This window comes from Stomoxys calcitrans, chromosome 3 (genome assembly GCF_963082655.1).
Source record: "Stomoxys calcitrans chromosome 3, idStoCalc2.1, whole genome shotgun sequence".
NCBI classification, from domain to species: domain Eukaryota; kingdom Metazoa; phylum Arthropoda; class Insecta; order Diptera; family Muscidae; genus Stomoxys; species Stomoxys calcitrans.
In genome coordinates, this window is record NC_081554.1 from 122,903,863 (window position 1) to 122,924,268 (window position 20,406).

At 35.0% G+C, this 20,406-nt stretch overlaps 2 protein-coding genes across 3 annotated transcripts in view; one reads left to right on the forward strand and one right to left on the reverse strand.

Moving 5' to 3' along the window:
- Positions 1 to 19,732, reverse strand: part of LOC106092801 (aquaporin AQPAe.a) — a 76,339-nt gene extending 56,607 nt beyond the window's left edge. For both annotated transcript variants that reach the window (XM_059364488.1, XM_059364487.1), the window contains exon 1: positions 19,497 to 19,732. The gene's annotated coding sequence lies outside the window, so the exon portion shown is untranslated. The remainder of the gene's footprint in view (positions 1 to 19,496) is intronic.
- On the forward strand, positions 1,436 to 1,843 carry LOC131996127 (uncharacterized). The gene has a single exon (XM_059365578.1). The coding sequence runs from the start codon at positions 1,436 to 1,438 to the stop codon at positions 1,841 to 1,843; it is 408 nt and encodes a 135-aa protein (XP_059221561.1).
- Positions 19,733 to 20,406: the final 674 nt, after the last annotated feature.

Genomic DNA, 20,406 nt, shown 5'->3' on the forward strand with positions numbered 1-20,406 from the left:
TACATATGATTACAAAAAGTGCAGGCCGTGTAATGATCATAAATATCAATGCTCGATATTAAAGCGAAATTGTGTACAAACGAGCCTAAATATCACCCAGGAAGCATGACATAATTACCAGGTAGTGTACCGTAAACAGTTGAGTAAAATTTTTTCTCGCGAAGTTTACTATCTGTCAACAAGTTTTGGTTGTGGGTGTGTTTTAAAGTTAAGAACTATAACATACACAAACAACGAAAAATGGCGCGAACTAGTAGCATACTCAAAATCAGAGTTTTACTAATCACTGATTTTGACAGATAGTGCACACGATATTTTGGTGTTGGACAACTGCCACTACCTGTAAATGAATATATCTTGCCCGGGAAGCATCTTGCAATATTTGCAAAGTAAGTTTCGAATAATGCCTATAGAAGCCGCCTAGGTACATATGTATAAATCATCAAATATACTCGTATTTGCACATTTTTATACCCACCACCATAGGATATGTGGTATATTCATTTAGTCATTCCGTTTGCAATACATTAAAATATCCAATTCCAACTCTACAAAGTATGTGTATTTCTACCGGACTATATTCACATATAACTGGCTATAGACCGATCTAGCAATTTGGGTCTTAAGCCCATAAAAGCAGCAATAATTATCCGATTTCGATAAAATTTGAAAAGTCAGTTTATTTAAGCCTCCCGATATCCGACTCAAATATGTTTCAGATCGGTCTTAATTCAGATATAGCTGCGATATAAACTGATCTTCCAATTTAGGGTCTTAATCCCACAAACAGTGGTAGTTTGTCCGATTTCGCTGAAACTCTGACTTGTATAAGAATTCTCCGGACCTGAATCAAGTATGATCCATTGCATTTCTCCATGGTGGTGGGTATCCAAAGTTCGGTACTGCCAAACTTAACACGTTTTTACTTGTTTAAAAATGCATTCATTAAGGGGGAGACTTCTTTTATCCCATTTCAGCAAAGTATTGCGTTCTCGCATCAGTGACTTGGCAAACATTTACAAGTATATGATTGGTGTATATGTGGCGGCTGGAAATAATTTACTTTGAAATTTAAAATGTTTTTAATTATTTTAACAACTTAGCTTTGATTTTATTTGTTTTTCATTTTTTACTTTGATTTTGTAATTTTCATTCTTTTTAACAAGTCAGCCTTGATTTTGTCACTTTTCTTATTTTGAACAAGGTAGCCTTGAAATTTCTTGTTCTGGATGACAAACGAAAATTTGTAAATATGTTGAGTTGGAAATTGTCTTTCAAACAATAAAAACCTTATCACTCTTTTTGTAAAAAACTTAATTGTTGCGTTTCATTATTACCAAATACGTAACAAATTGGTAACCCCTGACGCTAAGATTTCAACAACTTGACTAATAATGGCAACGAGCGATAGCAATTCATCAGTGTTTTGTGGGAAATGCGGTCTTTATCACAAGATAAGGTGTCAAATGATGTTTTGAAGCAGCTTTGGATGCAGCGGCTTCCAACTCAAATGAAGACAATTTTATCCGTCAGCGAAGATGGTCTGGACAAATTAGCTACCATGGCCGATAAGATTGCTGACTGTAGCGAATCAGAAATATGCAGTTTTTCACCTCCTGTAAATCGTTTGGAAGAAATTGAAAAGAAGTTGGCTAGCCTTTGCACACAAATAGAATCATTTCGTAAGTCCAGAAGCCGTAATAAGTCATCATCTTCAAGACGTTCACATTCAAAATCCGGCAGCAAAGCGAAACCTTATTGCTGGTATCATTTTAAATTTGGAGAAAATGCCAGGAAATGTGTAGCTCCATGTACGTATAAATCTTCAACTTCGGAAAACTAAATGGTGCGCCGTCTTTGGTGAGGGATGGGTGCACCCCAGAAGTATGTCGCCTGTTTGTTCGGGATATCAAATCGAAAACCAGGTATTTAGTAGATACAGGAGCGGATTTAACAGTATATCCAGTCTCACGATCCATGCGCAATCAACCACCCAGTCAACTTGTTTTATATGCCGCAAATCAGACACCAATTAAGACGTATGGAACAAAAACTCTTTCCATTGATTTGGGACTAAATCGATTGTTTAAATGGGACTTTGTGATTGCTGATATTCAAAAGCCAATTATCGGATCTGACTTTTTGGTTAAATATGGACTACTTATCGACATAAAGAATAATAGTTTGATAGACCTTCACACGAATCGTAAATGTGGTGGTTCTGTAGCAAGTGTTCAAAACTCCTCCATAAAGTGCATATCAAGTTCGACGAGTTACGCATCGTTATTGCAGGAATTCAATGATTTAGCGAAAGTTAACTTCAAATCTAAGGCAAGACACTCAATTTACCATCATATAGAAACCACTAAAGGTCCTCCCGTTTTTTGCAAACCCAGACGTTTATCGCCGGAAAAGCTACAACTTGTTAAAAAAGAATTCGAAGAAATGATTCGACTTGGTATATGTCGTCCATCAAGTAGCAGTTGGGCTAGTCCGTTGCATATGGTGCAGAAATCCAATGGAGAATGGCGCCCATGTGGGAACTACCGCGGATTAAATGCTCGTACAGTTCCGGACCGATATGCTGTTCCCCATATTCATGATTTTGGAGCATTACTTGATGGTAAGAATATTTTTAGCAAGGTGGATTTAAACAAAGCATACCACCATATACCAGTGGCAGAGGAGGATATTAAAAAGACTGCAATAACGACTCCCATTGGCAATTTTGAGTTTCCCAGGATGACATTTGGATTGTGCAACGCTGCACAAACTTTCCAGCGGTTTATGCACGAGGTAACAAGAGATCTTGAGTTCGTTTACGTATATATAGACGATATTCTGATTGCATCGAAAGGCCCAGAGGAGCATAAAAAGCACCTACGACTACTGTTTGAAAAGCTGCGCGACTATGGTCTCGCTATCAACATTAAAAAGAGCGTATTTGGTGTATCGGAGTTGGAATTTTTAGGATATCTTGTGACAGAGAATGGTTTGAAACCTCTTCCTAGTAGAGTGGAGGCTATTCAAATGTTCAAGCTTTCTAGTACAGGCAAGGATCTTCGGCGTTTTCTGGGAATGATCAACTTCTATAGACGATTCTTACCCGGCGCTGCAAAATCTCAAGCAATTTTACACAGCATGTATAATGGGAATGTAAAAAATGACAAAAGTGTTATAAAATGGTCTGAGGAAGAGAAGCAAGCTTTTGATCGGTGCAAAAAAGAATTAGCCAATGCAGCCCTTTTGTCCTATCCACGTGAAAACGCTCCAGCATCAATTTGTGTCGATGCTTCTGATTATGCTATGGGTGGTGTTCTGCAGCAATTCGTTAATGGTGAGTGGAAACCACTTGGATTTTATTCTAAGAAATTGTCGCCCACTCAGAATAAATATAGTGCATATGATCGTGAGCTTTTGGCAGTTTATTCCACTCTGAAACATTTCCAGTATTTCTTGGAAGGTCGACAATTTTGTATTTTCACGGACCACAAACCTATAACATATGCCTTCAGGCAGCGTCCAGAAAAGGCATCTCCGAGACAGCTGAGGCATTTGAATTATATTGGTCAATATACAACAGATATTCGTCATATTAGTGGCAGTAACAATGTAGTGGCCGATGCAATGTCACCTGTCAAATCACCTCAATACTTGGACTTCAAGGATTTGGCAATCGAACAACAATTTGATGACGAATTGAGGTCACTATTGACCGACAAAAGTTCTGGCCTGCGGTTGAAACTCATGAAATACGACGGCTATGAAATTTTCTGCGACGTATCGAGCTCTAATATTAGGCCCTACTTAACACCGTCATTTCGGAAATTAGTTTTTGATACTCTTCATGGCTTGTCGCACCCTGGCGTTAAAGGTACTGTCGATTTAATTCGATCACGTTACATCTGGAAATCATTAAAGAAGGACGTGACCGAATGGGCTAAAAGCTGTATAGATTGCCAACGATCGAAAGTTCATCGACATACAAAAAGTCAACATGCCGAATTTAAACCTCCCACACAACGTTTTAAGCATATTCATATTGATATTGTTGGACCATTGACTTCCTGTCAAGGTTATCGGTATCTATTAACTTGCATCGATAGATTCACCAAATGGTCTGAAGCTGTCCCTCTAGCAGACATCAAAGCCGAAACTGTAGCCTCAGCCTTTGTTAACATATGGATTTCTCGATTTGGAGTACCGAAGGAAATAATTACCGATCAAGGTAAACAATTTGAGAGCAGATTATTCAGACAACTTGCGAAGCTATGCGGCTCAAGGGTGAAACATACAACTCCATACCACCCTCAAGCGAATGGATTAGTAGAACGGTGGCACCGAACTCTAAAATCAGCATTAAGATGTGCCAGTAACAAGGACTGGGTTAGTACTCTACCGCTAATCTTGCTTGGTTTGAGAACACGAATTATCACCGATACTGATGTGTGTGCTGCCGAAATGGTTTATGGATCTAGTTTGACGTTGCCCGGGGAGTTGATTATTGATTCACAACGTTCACAGAATGAGCATGACTGGATAACGCTATTCCAAAATAGAATGAATAATATTAAACCTTTGGTTACGGGATGTCACACGAACAACAAAAGCTACGTCAATGAACAGCTGAAAACATGCCAATATGTATTCCTAAGATGCGATGCAGTGAAGAAACCATTACAAACACCATATTCAGGCCCATACAAGGTTGTTACCAGGAATAAAAAAATTTTCAAGATTCTTGTTGAAGGCAAAGAAAAAGTGGTATCAATAGACAGATTGAAGCCATACTTGGTATTCCAGGATGATATTGCCGAGTCCCCTGTTACGCGAACGGTCGTCAAGAAAGTTCGTTTTGCTGAATGACAATGCTGGAGGGGGAGTACTGTGGCGGCTGGAAATAATTTACTTTGAAATTTAAAATGTTTTTAATTATTTTAACAACTTAGCTTTGATTTTATTTGTTTTTCATTTTTTACTTTGATTTTGTAATTTTCATTCTTTTTAACAAGTCAGCCTTGATTTTGTCACTTTTCTTATTTTGAACAAGGTAGCCTTGAAATTTCTTGTTCTGGATGACAAACGAAAATTTGTAAATATGTTGAGTTGGAAATTGTCTTTCAAACAATAAAAACCTTATCACTCTTTTTGTAAAAAACTTAATTGTTGCGTTTCATTATTACCAAATACGTAACATATCTTATATATATATTACTCACATAAAAAAACAATTTTTTTACGGAAAAACTGTCTGTGCCAGTTTTATTATAAGTTTTCATAAAAAAAATCCATTTCAGGAAAAGTATTAAAAAATTTCACTTTTTTAAAGCCCTAATATTTTAAAAGAAGAAAAATAGGAAATATAATAGGAAAAATTTTAAATAAAAATACTTTTTTTCAATATTATTTTTATATCCACCACCATAGGCAGGATTCACTGAATAAGGTTAGGCCAAGCAATCAGCCGACATACAATTTTTTGAATTTTTGACAGTAGTCGGCATTGAGGATGTCAACTTGCTCTTTGCTTACATTCTCACATTCGTTGATGGTTTGCATATGTCATTTATTTAAATTTGAATTTTGAAACGTTTGAAATTTTCGAAATAAAAGATTTGAAAAACTACATTTAGAACTTTTTCTTTTCCAAGACTGCAGCTTCAAGAAACATAGTTTTTGAATTGAATACGTCTACGCCTTTGCCAGCAGAAAAATCATATGCCATAAAATGTTTAACAAACAAGACCTCCAGGATTCACTAATAGAAGGTTAGGTCACATGCAAAAACACAAAGTGGATAGGCCCCATAAACATCATTAAGGATGTCAAATCTGACGATTGAAAATGTCATCATATAGGAGAAAACGTAAACAAAGAATGAATGTAAAAAGAGAACAAGTTGACATCCTCAATGCCAAGTACTGCCAAATATTAAAAAAAAAGTATATCGGCTGATCGCTTGGCTTAACCTTATTCAGTGAATCCTGCAAGACCTCTTACATTCATGACCATTTAGAACTTTTTCTTTTCCAAGACTGCGGCTTCAAGAAACATGTTTTTAAATTGAATACGTCTACGCCTTTGTCAGCAGAAAAATCATATGCCATAAAATGTTTAACAAACAGCAAATAACAAAACAGATAGTTTTTTTTTCAGAGAAAGAAGGAGAGAATGAAAGAAAACAAAAATCTACTGACATTTGATGACACATTTGACATCCTCAATGATGTTATGGGGCCTATTCACTTTATGTTTTCGAATGTGACCTAACCTTATATTGGTGAATCCTGCACCATAGGATAGGGAGTATATTCATTTAGTCATTAGCAAAACACTTTACGACCCTAAAAAAAATTCTAAGACTATTTAACGATATCCGTGTCTGTCCGTTTATCCGACGGTCTGTTGCAATCACGCTACTGCCTTTACAAATTAAGCTGAAATTTGACAAGACCCATATTTTTCCATACGCTGGCTAAGATACTGAGCGGGCCAAATCCGACCATATTTGGGTATAGTTGCCACATAGACAGATGTCTCGATTTAAGGTCTTGAGCCCGTAAAAGGCGCATTTATTATCCGACTTTGCTGAAATTTGAGACTGGGCATCTTAACTAAATATGATCCAAATCGGCATTAATAGTGGATATGTATATATGTTACGGTTATGGTTATGTAGAGTTCGGCACGGCCGAACTTAATACATTTTGACATATTGGTACTACATAAAAAGTTAACATTATATTTTTTTCCAACCCTGATTTCTGCGGAACTATACAACACATGTGGGGTTTCTTTTTTTTTTACTTTAATGAACGTGGCGAGCGATTCTTTTTTTTTTAACTTAAGGATAATGACCCTTCTTGCTATATGTATGTTTGAATGACGTGCCGCCCAGGGACATTATTCAGAATAGAAGCTATACACTGTAACAAACTTCACAAATTAATAATTTTCTTTTTCTTGACATGATTTGTACACAGACATTTAGCAGTATAGGCGGAAAGTTTAACCTCTTCGCCACGGGGCCTATAAAATTTATTACTACATCTATATCGGTTGAATTACAAGATAGACGGGTTCCTTGGCTTAGGGAGATATGTATAATCTTTTTGTATCAGCATGTGATATATACCTGTGGGATTGAGGGACACGAAGGTAATTTTCATTTCGAAAGCAGGAAAACCTTACCACACGAAGGCGAAAGATTTTCGTCCTATAAGTCTGCCATCCTCTCCTTTATGCTGAAGGCTCTTGAGAGAGAGTTTGATAGAAACATATCTAAGGGTAAAGATCCCTGGAGATTGTCTGTCGCGGCAGCAGCATGCATATAGTGAGAGCAAATCCATTGAAACAGTTCTTCGCGGCCTAGTCGGCTTTATATAGGGAATATGCAATGATAGCATTTCTTGACATTGAAGGTGCTTTCAATGTCATCGACGTCAATCATGAAGGAATTGGAGTTTCTAGGCATCAATTCTACCGTAAGAAAGATTATTAATAACTTACTAAAAGATGTATTATGACAAGCTTGGGATCTGTGGATCTAAAAAGATGGGTCAGCAAAGGGACACCTGAAGGTGGTGGAATATAGCCATTAACAATATATTATTGTCTGTAGAAGAAAAAGGTGTAAAAGTGATCGCGTATGCTGATGACGTTGCTATTGCGGTTAGGGGAAAGTTTCCCAGCACTCTAAGAGATATACTTCAGGAAGCTCTACGTGCAACAGCGAAGTGGGCTAACGAAATCTGTGTAAGACAGAAGTACTTATTTTCAGCAGGAGATATAAGTTGAATACAGAGGAACCTGTCTCCTTGGGAGGAGAGAATGTTCTATTTAAAGAAAGAGCAAAATACCTGGGTGTTGTGCTGGACAGGGAATTGAACTTCAAATTCAATATTTTGGAAAGAGCAAGAATGGCAAGAAAGGCTTATACACCTGGAAGAGAGCCATTGGCAAAAGTTGGGGGTTTACTGCAGTTGTTAGACCTATAATGCTATATGGTGTTGAGGTCTGGATGACGGCGCTTCAAAAGCCCACCTACTCAACCGGATCCAAGGATAGCTTGTTTGTGCATCACAGCCACACCAAGGACGACATCTACTGATGAACTGGATTTAATGCTACATGTTATGCCTCTCGACATTGTGGCTAGACAAATTGCTGCGACCACTGCCGTGAGGCTAAGGAAGCTTTCTCCATGGTCATGGGGCGGCTACAGACACTGTGTATCCATGATATAATATCCGATTTTGCAGGTGGGATTTGGGGTATACTCTAAAGATCTAGAACTGGTCATATCGAAAAGGTTACCCGACCACTGCAGTGTGTATCAAGCGGAGATCCTTGCCATTAAGAAAGTGGTAAAATGGTAAAGATATAATGTCAAAACGACGATTGGCATAAATATCTTAATATCTTAAATAGCTATTAAATCCCTGAAGAACGTATTTCTGAACGCAAAAACCGCCCCCAACTGTCGCAGATCTCCCTACGATATGGCTGAACATTTCAAAATTCACCTGTTCTGGGTGCTGGGCCACAGAGATATCCCAGGGAATTGTAATGCGGACGAGCTTGCGAGACTAGGAACTACCCTACACATTCCTGTGAAACTGGAATCTGTGGGTATGCCTCTGGCGACATGTAAGCTAAATTTTCAGGACCAGGCTCGAAGGACAATGAATGATAGATGGTCACAAAGAGGGGGCTGTTAGCATTCCAAAACTTTGTGGCTTAATCTAGACTTGAAGAGGTCTACTGTTTTGCTGTCATTGGCTAGAACATACGTCTCCGTCATTGTGTCCGTCATGACGGGTCACTGTCTAATCGAAAAACATGCTGACAGATTGAAGGTTGCCAGCAACAACTTTTGCAGAAGCTGTGGGGACATCGAAGAAGAAGAGGCTATAGAACACCTTCTGTCTGTGTGTGTCCCGCACTGGCAGTCAGACGAAGTTCCACTTTAGGTTTTCATTTCTTAGATAACCTGTCTGATTTAGCGGATGTGATCATTCGCAAGTTGTTGGGCTTTTTAAAGGGATCTGGATGGTTCAACGGTAGGAACTAGAAGGCATCTTCCTTCTTCTTTTCCAGTGGTATCACAATGAACGAAAACGTCTAAGTGAGTCTTATGGCAGACTACACTCTAACCTAACCAAAACTATATCTACAATAAATCTGAAATCTATGTGAGTTCAAGTTCATGTGTTTTTGGTTTGGTATTTACCACAGGGATAACTAGCCAATCAATGAAAGGAACATATCGAAAAAGCAATACAATAACAAAAGAAACGAGGAAAAATAGAATTTTTTATCATATTTATATTGAATAATTGCATTAGAGGTCAAAGAATTGATTTCCAAAGAGGTCAAAGTATTTGCTGGCAATACTTATAACATGAATTGATGATTCATAAATGGGAATAAAATTGCAAAAATATTATATTTTGTGAAGCTTTTAAATATATTTTTTTCCGATGAATATTCGTATATTTCAGTAATACTGCAACCACCTAAACAATGGAATTGCCGATTTATAGGATGTTTGTTTTTGCGTGTATTTTATAACGTTTGTCTAAACCTTGTGCATTTGGTAGCATTATTGTAATTATATCAATACAACTGTAATATTAATTTAATTTCAGTGAACTAAAAATATTTTGTTTTCTCCTGCGAAAAAGAAACATACTTTAGTTTGAAATATTAACGGCCTTATTTACAAAACTTAATGAAGCCTTAAAATAGGTTTATTTGACAGTTCTATAACAGAAATTTTTTTAATCAAACTATTTTAAATCTATATTAAGTTTTGTAAATAAGGCCGTAAGAGAAATGACATTACCATATAACAAGACTACGATCGACTTTTTTTGCATTTTCCTTAGTTTGAATATCCAACGAAATAAAGACAACTTGTTACATAGTTTTAGTAGCAGCCTAAAAGGTCGTTCACATATAATGTTCAGAAAAAAATTGGTGTGCATATATACGATATATATGTATACACTTTGTTAGTTCCCCAAAATTAATATATCTTACAATTTGTATAGAACAATAAAACATTCAGCAGACTATGTGGTAGTCGACACAAAATGTATTACTATTCGCCTTTATTTCAAAGTAGGTGAGATTGTATAGCTATTCAAAAAATAATATTGAAGTATATAGTTTAGTTGCTGAAATAAAAACTACACTGGATTACAAGTTTTTTGAATGATGCTATAGCCTAAACTGATCCTATTTTGATGCAGTATTGATACAATTTATTGTGAAAGTGCCATACGTTTCTCATTAGAAAACTTGAAATGTTTAATTTCCAATTTATTATCCAAATCATTGGTATAAACTAATATCGACATTTAAGCATTTCATTTTCGTTAATTTAGGTAAGGTAGCAGAAGTAGTCTGCCACAGACTCTTAAACAGTTTTAGTAAATTGTGACACCACTGTAGTAAAAGACAAATGGTTCCACACTTAAGACTTTTGCCAAAAAATTAAATATTGTATACATTCGTTTAAAGAGGATTTTTTTTTAGAATTGATCCCTTTAATTACCTTTGAATCTCAGAAATGCGGCATATCGGACTTTCCTCTATTTTTTGCTGTCGGTCTCATATCTTTTAAGCAATTAAAAACCGCAAAAATGCACATATATAATATTTATACTCAAAAAAGCAAGAACTTTTTGTGGCCAAAATCAACAAACAATGTCTATTTTTTCACATTTCTTTTATGTATAACATAATGTATTTTTAATGTCCCTATCAAAACAAAAAATCAAAAACCGCGGAATTGAATTGAAGCGTCTTCAACAAAAATAAAATTTATATTTAGTTTAAGAAAATGAATTCCTTAAATAATGAAATGAAATTTAGAACTTTATAAAACATGGCAACCCTTTATCCAATAACCAAATATTATAAACTAAAAACTAAAATTTCTCCCGCAAATGTACAGATTGAAACCCGGGGATATGTTCGGCCATTCAGTGAAAATAGGGTATATAGCTTTTTTTACCCAACACTATTACTTGTTTGTTACACGCAGAAGGAAAAACGTCCACCGCTAGGCCACGACTGGCGTATGTTCTAACATGTTTAATATTTTAAAAGGACAGACATATGTAGATAAATATACATCCTAGTAAAACCTATCCATGAGACAAAAAAAGGAGAGAACGAGGCAAACCTGGAAGAAATTCTCTCCTAGGTTAGGGTATGATCCAGAGTGACAAGGCGATTGAGTGCCAGGAGGGAATACAGGCACAGAAAGAGAGAATCACTCAATATCCGTTATCTTCTCCTAAAAAATGCTCGATCGTCCCTCCTCTTCTCCTTAAAAATGTTCTGTCGTTCTTATGGTATCACAATAGACTGAAAGCGAATCTGTTTGGAAAGTAATCCGCCACTCTAAAATTTTTGTTAGTGTTTGGACACTAAAAATATGTAAAAGTTGTTTTTATACCCTCCACCATAGGATGGGGGGTATATTAATTTCGTCATTCTGTTTGTAACTACTCGAAATATTCGTCTGAGACCCCATAAAGTATATATATTCTTGATCGTCGCGAAATTTTATGTCGATCTAGCCATGTCCGTCCGTCTGTCCGTCCGTCTGTCCGTCCGTCTGTCTGTCGAAAGCGCGCTAACTTCCGAAGGAGTAGAGCTAGCCGCTTGAAATTTCGCACAAATACTTCTTATTAGTGTAGGTCGGTTGGTATTGTAAATGGGCCATATCGGTTAATTTTTTGATATAGCTGCCATATAAACCGATCTTGGGTCTTGACTTCTTGAGCCTCTAGAGTGCGCAATTCTTATCCGATTTGAATGAAATTTTGCACGACGTGTTTTGTTATGATATCCAACAACTGTGCCAAGTATGGTTCAAATCGGTTCATAATCTGGTATAGCTGTCATATAAACCGATCTTGGATCTTGACTTCTTGAGCCCCTAGAGGGCGCAATTCTTATCCAATTTTATTGAAATTTTGCACGTAGTTTTTTGGTATCACTTCCAACAACTACGCTAAGTATGGTTTAAATCGGTCCATATTTTGATATAGCTGACATATAACCGATCTGGGGATTTTTGAGCCTCTAGAGGGCGCAATTCTCGTCCGATTTAACTGAAATTTTGCACGTAGTGTTTTAGTATTACTTTCAACAACTGTGCTAAGTATGATTCAAATCGGTTCGCGCAATTCTCATCCGATGTGGCTGAAATTTTGCATGAGGTGTTTTGTTATGACTTCCAATAACTGTGGTAAGTATGGCGTAAATCGATATAGAACCTGATATAGCTGCCATATAAACCGACATGGGATCTTGACTTCTTGAACCTCTAGAGGGCGCAATTCTCATCCGATTTGGCTGAAATTTTGTACAAGGGCTTCTCTCATGACCTTCATACGTGTCTAGTATGGTCTGCATCAATCAATAGCTTGATACAGCTCCCATATAAACCTATCTCCCGATTTTGCTTCTTGAGCCCCTACATGGCGCAATTCTTATCCGAATGAACTGAAATATTACACAATGACTTCTATAATGTCAATCAGCATTCATTTATGGTCCGAATCGGACTATAACTTGATATAGCTCCAATAGCATAACAGTTCTAATTCAATATTCTTTGTTTGTCTAAAAAGAGATACCGCGCATAGAACTCGACAAATACGATCAATGGTGGAGGGTATATAAGATTCGGCCCGGCCGAACTTAGCACGCTCTTAATTGTTTGATATGAATTCGCAAAGAAGATGATGTGTGCTTGATCCACATAGTTTTTGCAATGTTTGTACCTCAAAATAAATTTTGAAATAATGCGCTAATGCGAGGTAGAAAAAAAAACTTTTTGACGAAACAAAAGTCGATTTGACCATTGTTATTAGCTCATGATAAAATGTTTTTATTACATATATTTATCAATAGTCAATTAAAAACAATATTATTAACAATAGAAAATTCTAAAAACGCCCCACCAGGTGTGTAAGGAAGTGGAATAGCAAACATCAAATAGCAAAACCAGCTTAAACTTTTCAATTTAACAAACGGATGTAATTGAAAATATTACATTTTATTGGCACATAACAAATACATCAGTTGAAAAGGAAATATAAGAATTACTTATTTTTTATTAATTAGCAGGTGCAAAAGATGTATGTTTAAAATTCATATGGGTTGATTATTGTTTTTTGAAGAGCGTAAAAATATTTTGCGAAAAAAGCATTTCAGTTCGTGTTACCAAAAATATATTCATCCTATATCATTACTTATTTTAATTATTTGCGTCGGAATAAAAATTATAACAAACATGTTTTTGAGATGTCAATGGCAGAAATTTACATATTTGTTTGTATTTGAATCACGTTTTGTGCATTTAAAATATGTTTGTAACTGTGAATGCAAGGAAAGCTGAACAATGTTTTGAATATTTTAAACAATGAGTTAGAACAAGGTGTGTAAACTAAAATTATCATTTTAATATACCCCTACACTAAGGCCATTTGATTTTAATACATTTAAATAAATAGAAAAGATATTTAAGGATATACGATCGAGTCCAAATAAATGCGGCTATGACCGTCTCCCAGTATTCACATTGTTATTTATGATCAAAGTATCGAATGTAGATTTCGCAAATTTTTTGAAATTTCGCATATTATTTTGGAAGTATATATATATATATATATATATATATATATATATATATATATATATATATATATATATATATATATGAGGTCCAATAAAAAATAACCGCTATTTTTAAGTTTCGTGAGTTGTTTGACTTTCTCATTTTTATACCCTCCACCATAAGATGGGGGGTATACTAATTTCGTCATTCTGTTTGTAACTACTCGAAATATTCGTCTGAGACCCCATAAAGTATATATATTTTTGATCGTCGTGACATTTTATGTCGATCTAGCCATGTCCGTCCGTCCGTCTGTCTGTCGAAAGCACGCTAACTTCCGAAGGAGTAAGGCTAGCCGCTTGAAATTTTGCACAAATACTTCTTATTAGTGTAGGTCGGTTGGTATTGTAAATGGGCCATATCGGTCCATGTTTTGATATAGCTGCCACATACCCCGCTCTTGGGTCTTGACTTCTTGAGCCTCTAGAGTGCGCAATTCTTATCCGATTGGAATGAAATTGTGCACGACGTGTTTTGTTATGATATCCAACAACTGTACCAAGTATAGTTCAAATCGGTTCATAACCTGATATAGCTGCCATATAAACCAATCTTGGGTCTTGACTTCTTGAGCCTCTAGAGTGTGCAATTCTTGTCCGATTGGAATGAAATTTTGCACGACGTGTTTTGTTATAATATCCAACAACTGTGCCAAGAATGGTTCAAATCGGTCTTTAACCTGATATAGCTGTCATATCAACCGATCTTGGGTCTTGACTTCTTAAGCCTCTAGAGGGCGCAATTCTTATCCGATTTGAATGAATCCTGGCGCGACGTGTTTTGCTATGATATCCAACAACTGTGCCAAGTATGGTTCAAATCGGTTCATGACCCGATATAGCTGTCATATGAACCGATCTGGGATCTTGACTTCTTGAGCCTGTAGAGGTCGCAATTATTATCCGATTTGCCTGAAATTTTGTACGACGGATTCTCTCATGACCATCAACATACGTGTTTATTATTCTTGAGCCCCCAAGAAGTAAATAGAGAGCCTCCAACATATAATTTAATTGTGATCCAAACCGGACCATATCTTGATATGGCTGTAATAGCAGATATCCTGTTTTGCCTAAGAAGAGATGCCCGGAAAAGAACTCGATAAATGCGATCCATGGTGGAGGGTATATAAGATCCGGCCCGGTCGAACTTAGCACGCTTTTACTTGTTTTTGTTATGTTGGTACACATGTCACATATATTTTTGGTAATATCTGCCATTGTCAGTTAGCCGTTTTGTGACTATTCGAAAAAATGAATCGAAGGAACTGTTTTAAGTGGAAGTGTTTCGAGGATTGGAGAAAAAGAAAAAAAATGGAAAAATGTTTTTCAATTGACTTACACCAGTATATATATATATGTATATATATATATATATATATATATATATATATATATATATATATATATATATATATATATATATATATATATATATATATATATATATATATATATATATATATATTTCGATTTGAACTAATAATACAATTTGGGATCTAATAAATTTGGTCTACATCGTTGTAAGTTGAGCTACAAACAGCTCTCACATACACATTGCCAAATATTCACTATTTTATTCGTAGCTAGCTCTTTTATCAACAGATCTTCTTTACATGTTTATATTGTTGTCAAGACTTTTATAAGCCGGCGTTTAAAAACTTCCCACATGAAAATATATTCTTAAAGATGGGTCAGATTAAAATATAGATCCCATAAAAATATATTTCACTAACATGCCTGTATGCCTGAATTCAGAAGTTCGATTCACTTAAATTCTTATTTACCTATTACTTTTGTAAAAAGTTTTTCAATTGGCTTACACTAGTATCCACAAAACTTTACGTTTATTTGAAATAGGTTTATTTGACAGATTTCCTTTACAGAGTTGTCAAATAAACCTGTTTTAAGGCCTCATTCAGTTATTAAGAATAATATTTGGCATATGCACCGAAAGTAATTCCATCCATATAAAAAACAAAGAAGTTTGTTTAAAAAATCAGCAAAGAAGATTGCTGTAGCAACGGAAATTCTGTTAAGAATGGAACAGTTCTATTTTTTTTGTTACAACAGTTTAGTTAGGAAGCAGTTACTCTAGCTTTCGAATGCCTAGAATTCTTTAAAAAATGTATATTATATCTTATATTTAATTTTTAAAGCTTTAATTTTCCTGGCTTGAGTTTATATGTGAAAAAATAATTAACTGATTTTTTATTTTGTTAATAATTTAATATATTTTTTTGTTTTTTGAATATTTCGAAACATCGCCGATGTTCTTTCGTTCTTAAGAAGTAAATTTTTGCAATTTATACAAATGACAACAAAGTTACTGAGAATTTGATTTTTTCTCCATCTGTTCTCCAGCTTTTGTGATAAGAATAAGTCTTCCGAAATTTACTAATGTGATGTTCGTAAAAAATTTGCCACTGCAATGAACATTCTGCTTCTCCTTGTTAACTATTGTACTCACTAATAAAGAAACACTGTCATTTAACCTTGTTTGTTTTGCTGGTTTGAAGATCAAAAGACATTCTTTACGACACACAATGCCGCACCGATCCGTTATAATGGGAACAAATTAATCTATCAATTGTTTTAACAAAATGATTCAATTTAGTCTAAATTACTATAATGTAGTATGGCATACTATAGTCTTGTTCATAAATAAGAGATATGTGTGAGGAGTGGTTAAAACTGATAAAAGTCCTACAAATTAAACATTGTTCTAAGTGTCGACCTATTACTTTGATACGGTCTTATCTTAACACAACATATAATGAGTTCAATCTGTTTGCCTTCTTCTTGAAACACTCAATAACATTGCATGGATTTATTTTGTTGACTGAAATGTTATTTGTAATTATAACAACGTTATTATGTGCCACAATTAGATAGTGATTTTATCTAAAACAACAGTTGGGCAACGATGACCTCTTGATACCCTAAACAACAACAACATATTAAATACAATATAATATTTCTTTTTAATGCGTCTCGATTCTCAGATATGTTGATAATATTATAGAGCTTGTAAAATTGATAGCATTTACGACGAAAAGGATCGCTGTTTGCAAAATTTGTTGTAAAATATGTTTTACGTAATAATTTAAAAATTCTGGTAGGTATGATCGGGACATTAAAAATTCTACAGAAACTCAGACTCAAATTTCCCGTGGATGATATTCATTGCAAAGATTATGTTCAATATTGCCTCCGGCTTGACAATGTAGATATTTTAATAAGGCCCAGTGTACACCAATTTGAAGGTAGATACTGCCGATCCCACCCACGTCTTCGGAGGATTAGAGTGAAGAGTGTACTAAGGGTCCCAAAGTATAGATGCGTATTCTAGGTTTCAACGTACTAAAGAAGTATATAAATTTTTTGTCATAGAAGTATCATTAAACTCTCCGCTCCAACGTTTCATAAAACCATGGACACCGTAGGCTTAACCAACTGCCATAGGGATATGGTGACGAAAGTTTAAATGTGGATCCATAAGCAGCCTAAGATCTTTAAATGAAACGACTAATTCCAGCACATGGTATCCGATAAAATTATTTGCAATAAAATGAGCTCGTCTAAAAAAATGCATTATTTTGCATATGGAAATATTCAGTTGCATAACATTAATATCACACCATTCTAAAAATAGATCACGGTCGGATTGGAAATAATACTGATCATCTGGGCCATTAAAAGACCTGAAGATTTTTACATCATCGGCAAACATCAAAACATTATAATGCTTTATTATAGCAGGTAAGTGATTAATAAAAAGAAATAAGAAGATCGGGCCGAGATGGCTACACCGAATGAAACAATGACGGTCTTAGAGATCGCATTACCAAAATTTCAATTTTGCGGTCAATCCGATATGAATTTAGCCAATTTAAAACCGAATTACTGAAACCACATATACATAATTTCAAAATCAGCAGTGAATGATTAACCTTATCGAAGGTTTTACTAAAATGTAGATTTTTTGACTGTAAGTTTTGTTCTATAGTGTCTTCATCTATCGGTGGAACATCTATGTTAATGGAATTTCTTAATATATAAGGGGTCGCCCCTGTTCCTTATTGGAATGTTCATGGGCAAAATTTGCATTTATATTTATATAAGGTTATTAATAGTCGCGTGTGTAAAGTTTATCAGAATAGGTACTCGCAAAAAAATAGGTGAAAATGTTTGAGATATCTAAATCCGTGTCCACTGAACCATATTTAAGAAAGTTAGGTAAACCACTGAAGAATCGCTTAGAATTAAAAAAAAATCTAGAAATACTAAGGATTGGATTTTAAATCCATTTTCATTTTATTCAAGTAACTGCGATGAGCCAGATTGTTCTGTTAAGTGATTGCGAAGTGATTTTATTTGAAAAACATAAGATAGATATTAAGCCAAAGATAAGCAAACTTATCTTAAAGATGATAAATTTTCCAACATTTTAAGGAATCGTTTTTCTTGGTGAAATACATTTTCTTTGATATTAAGGATTTTTTTATTTTAAATGGTAGGTTGATAGATCATTACCTTTGTGACTTTTTGTTAATGATAAAAATTAAAAACGAAGGTGAAAATATCGTTGAAAGTTAGCAAATTTAGTTAGGGACAAGATAACAGTGTACCATAGTTAAAGGCGCACAATAGCCTTCTAAATAGGAGCGCTTTTAAAAGTATAGTTTTTTTTTTGGTTATAATGCTAAGTTTAAAAAATAATTTTTCAAATAATAACAATTGGATAGTAATTTTTCATTTTCATTGCTAAAATCCTATGAATAAGGAAGAATCTTAAATTGTCAACTTGTATAGCTTTCATAAACATGTATGTATCTCCTGTTTTACATTTAAATTCTCGTAAATTGCAAATGGTTCTTTTTTGAACTTTTTGAACAAATCTGACTCGCGCTACTACTACGAGTATTGCCAAATAAAGCCCAATAAAAATATCCGCTTAAACCTTGGACAAAACTAACATTTATCAGTGGTCCAAAATAGATGATCATGAATAATCAAACACTTCCTTTAGAATTACAAAAGTACTTCTAAAGGAAGTACTTTCACCTACTATTGATCCGATCTTGTGTAAGAGCAACGCACAACTTTTGCCGAAGAAAATCCTATGGGAAATCCGGATCGTGAGAATACGAGGCTATTACTGAAAGAAAGTAAGAAGGATGTCAGCATAGCTTTCGGTATCATAACGGACACATAGAACTACAAGGTCATTTATGTAAAATCGGTGCGGCAAGTGATAGCATGTGTAGGGCATGCAGGGAAGATGATGAGACATTGGAGAATTTCCTTTGTCATTGCCCGGATTTTGCGTCTAACAGATATCGGCACTTAGGTGGAGACACAATACCAAACATGAACCAACATTGGGACGTGGTATGGAAAACAAGGATTTCGTAAGTAGCAAGAAATTCCTAACTTAGATTTTCTTACTGAAGGTTACTTTTTTATTTAGTATTTAGAGCGCGCAACGATTATCAGATTACTGGCTAAGGTGTATGTCCATAGTGGTATAGGGCGGATTAATATCTGCACCCTCTTTTCAACCTAACCTTACCTACCCTCTGACGACATTCAAACATTGGTCATAGCTTATTTGTATGTTTGAACAAAAGTGTTTGTAGGAGTGACACTGCCTTAGTAGGTTAAATTATTATATTCTGATATTATATACAATATGCAATTCCACTTTGGACTTTGGAAAACATCCATTGTAAACAAAACCGAACCGATATTTGCACGTATAAAAAAACCGTTAATGAAGGGTATAAACTCACCGTTGTTGGTTTCTGATAAATATTTCAAAGCAAAGTCTAGATGAGTTATAATAGTAAATTTGTACAAAATATCTTTTAATTATCTTTTATTAGGCACTCGAACAATATTGAAATGTTCCTTATCTTCACACTTTTAGAAAAAAAATATTTTTTTTTGTATTATTTGTGTTTGGTTATGACTTAAGAACTTTGTTAACTTAAGATGCGCGCACTTTGGCTATTCGAATTAAACTGTTTACAATGAAAATTCGCAAAGCTAAAGACAACGCGGCAGCAACGACTTTCCGACAACAGCAGCCGCATAAGTAAGCAGAGCATGAGGCAGCATTCAGGCAGTATGAAGCAGCAAAGACATAAGAAATAATTAGCAGAAACTTATAAAACAACGAAGCTCGCGCACATAAAAACCTGTGGCAGCAAAAAAAAAACGAAAAAATTTCCAACATTCGGGCAAACATATGAATGAATGAACACAAGAGCAAGCGAGTGAATGAAATAATTGAGTCGGATTTGGATCAACGGATAATATTGGATAAAATAAGTGTTATATACCCCTTCAGTCATATCACTCGCCAATCGAGCGTATGCGAATACCTTAACCGCCACAACCAATTGAAGCATCAGCCAACGTTCTGCTTTATTAATGCTTTCAATTTTAATCGCGCACTGTGGTTTTAACCTAAGCTTTTTAATTTTTTAAATTCTAAGTTGCGCTCAAAAAAAGTTTTTTTTTTCCAGTTAATACAGGAGTGGGTCAGTCTCATTGTTTATGGTAGTTGCTTTGTTTACAAGTGGGTTAAATTTATACGAAAAGTAAAAAATTACCAATGAAAAGTCAGTTTGCGGATCTCACATTGCTCAATTTATATGCAGGAATGACCTTATAAGCTTTAAGGTATACTCTAAAGAA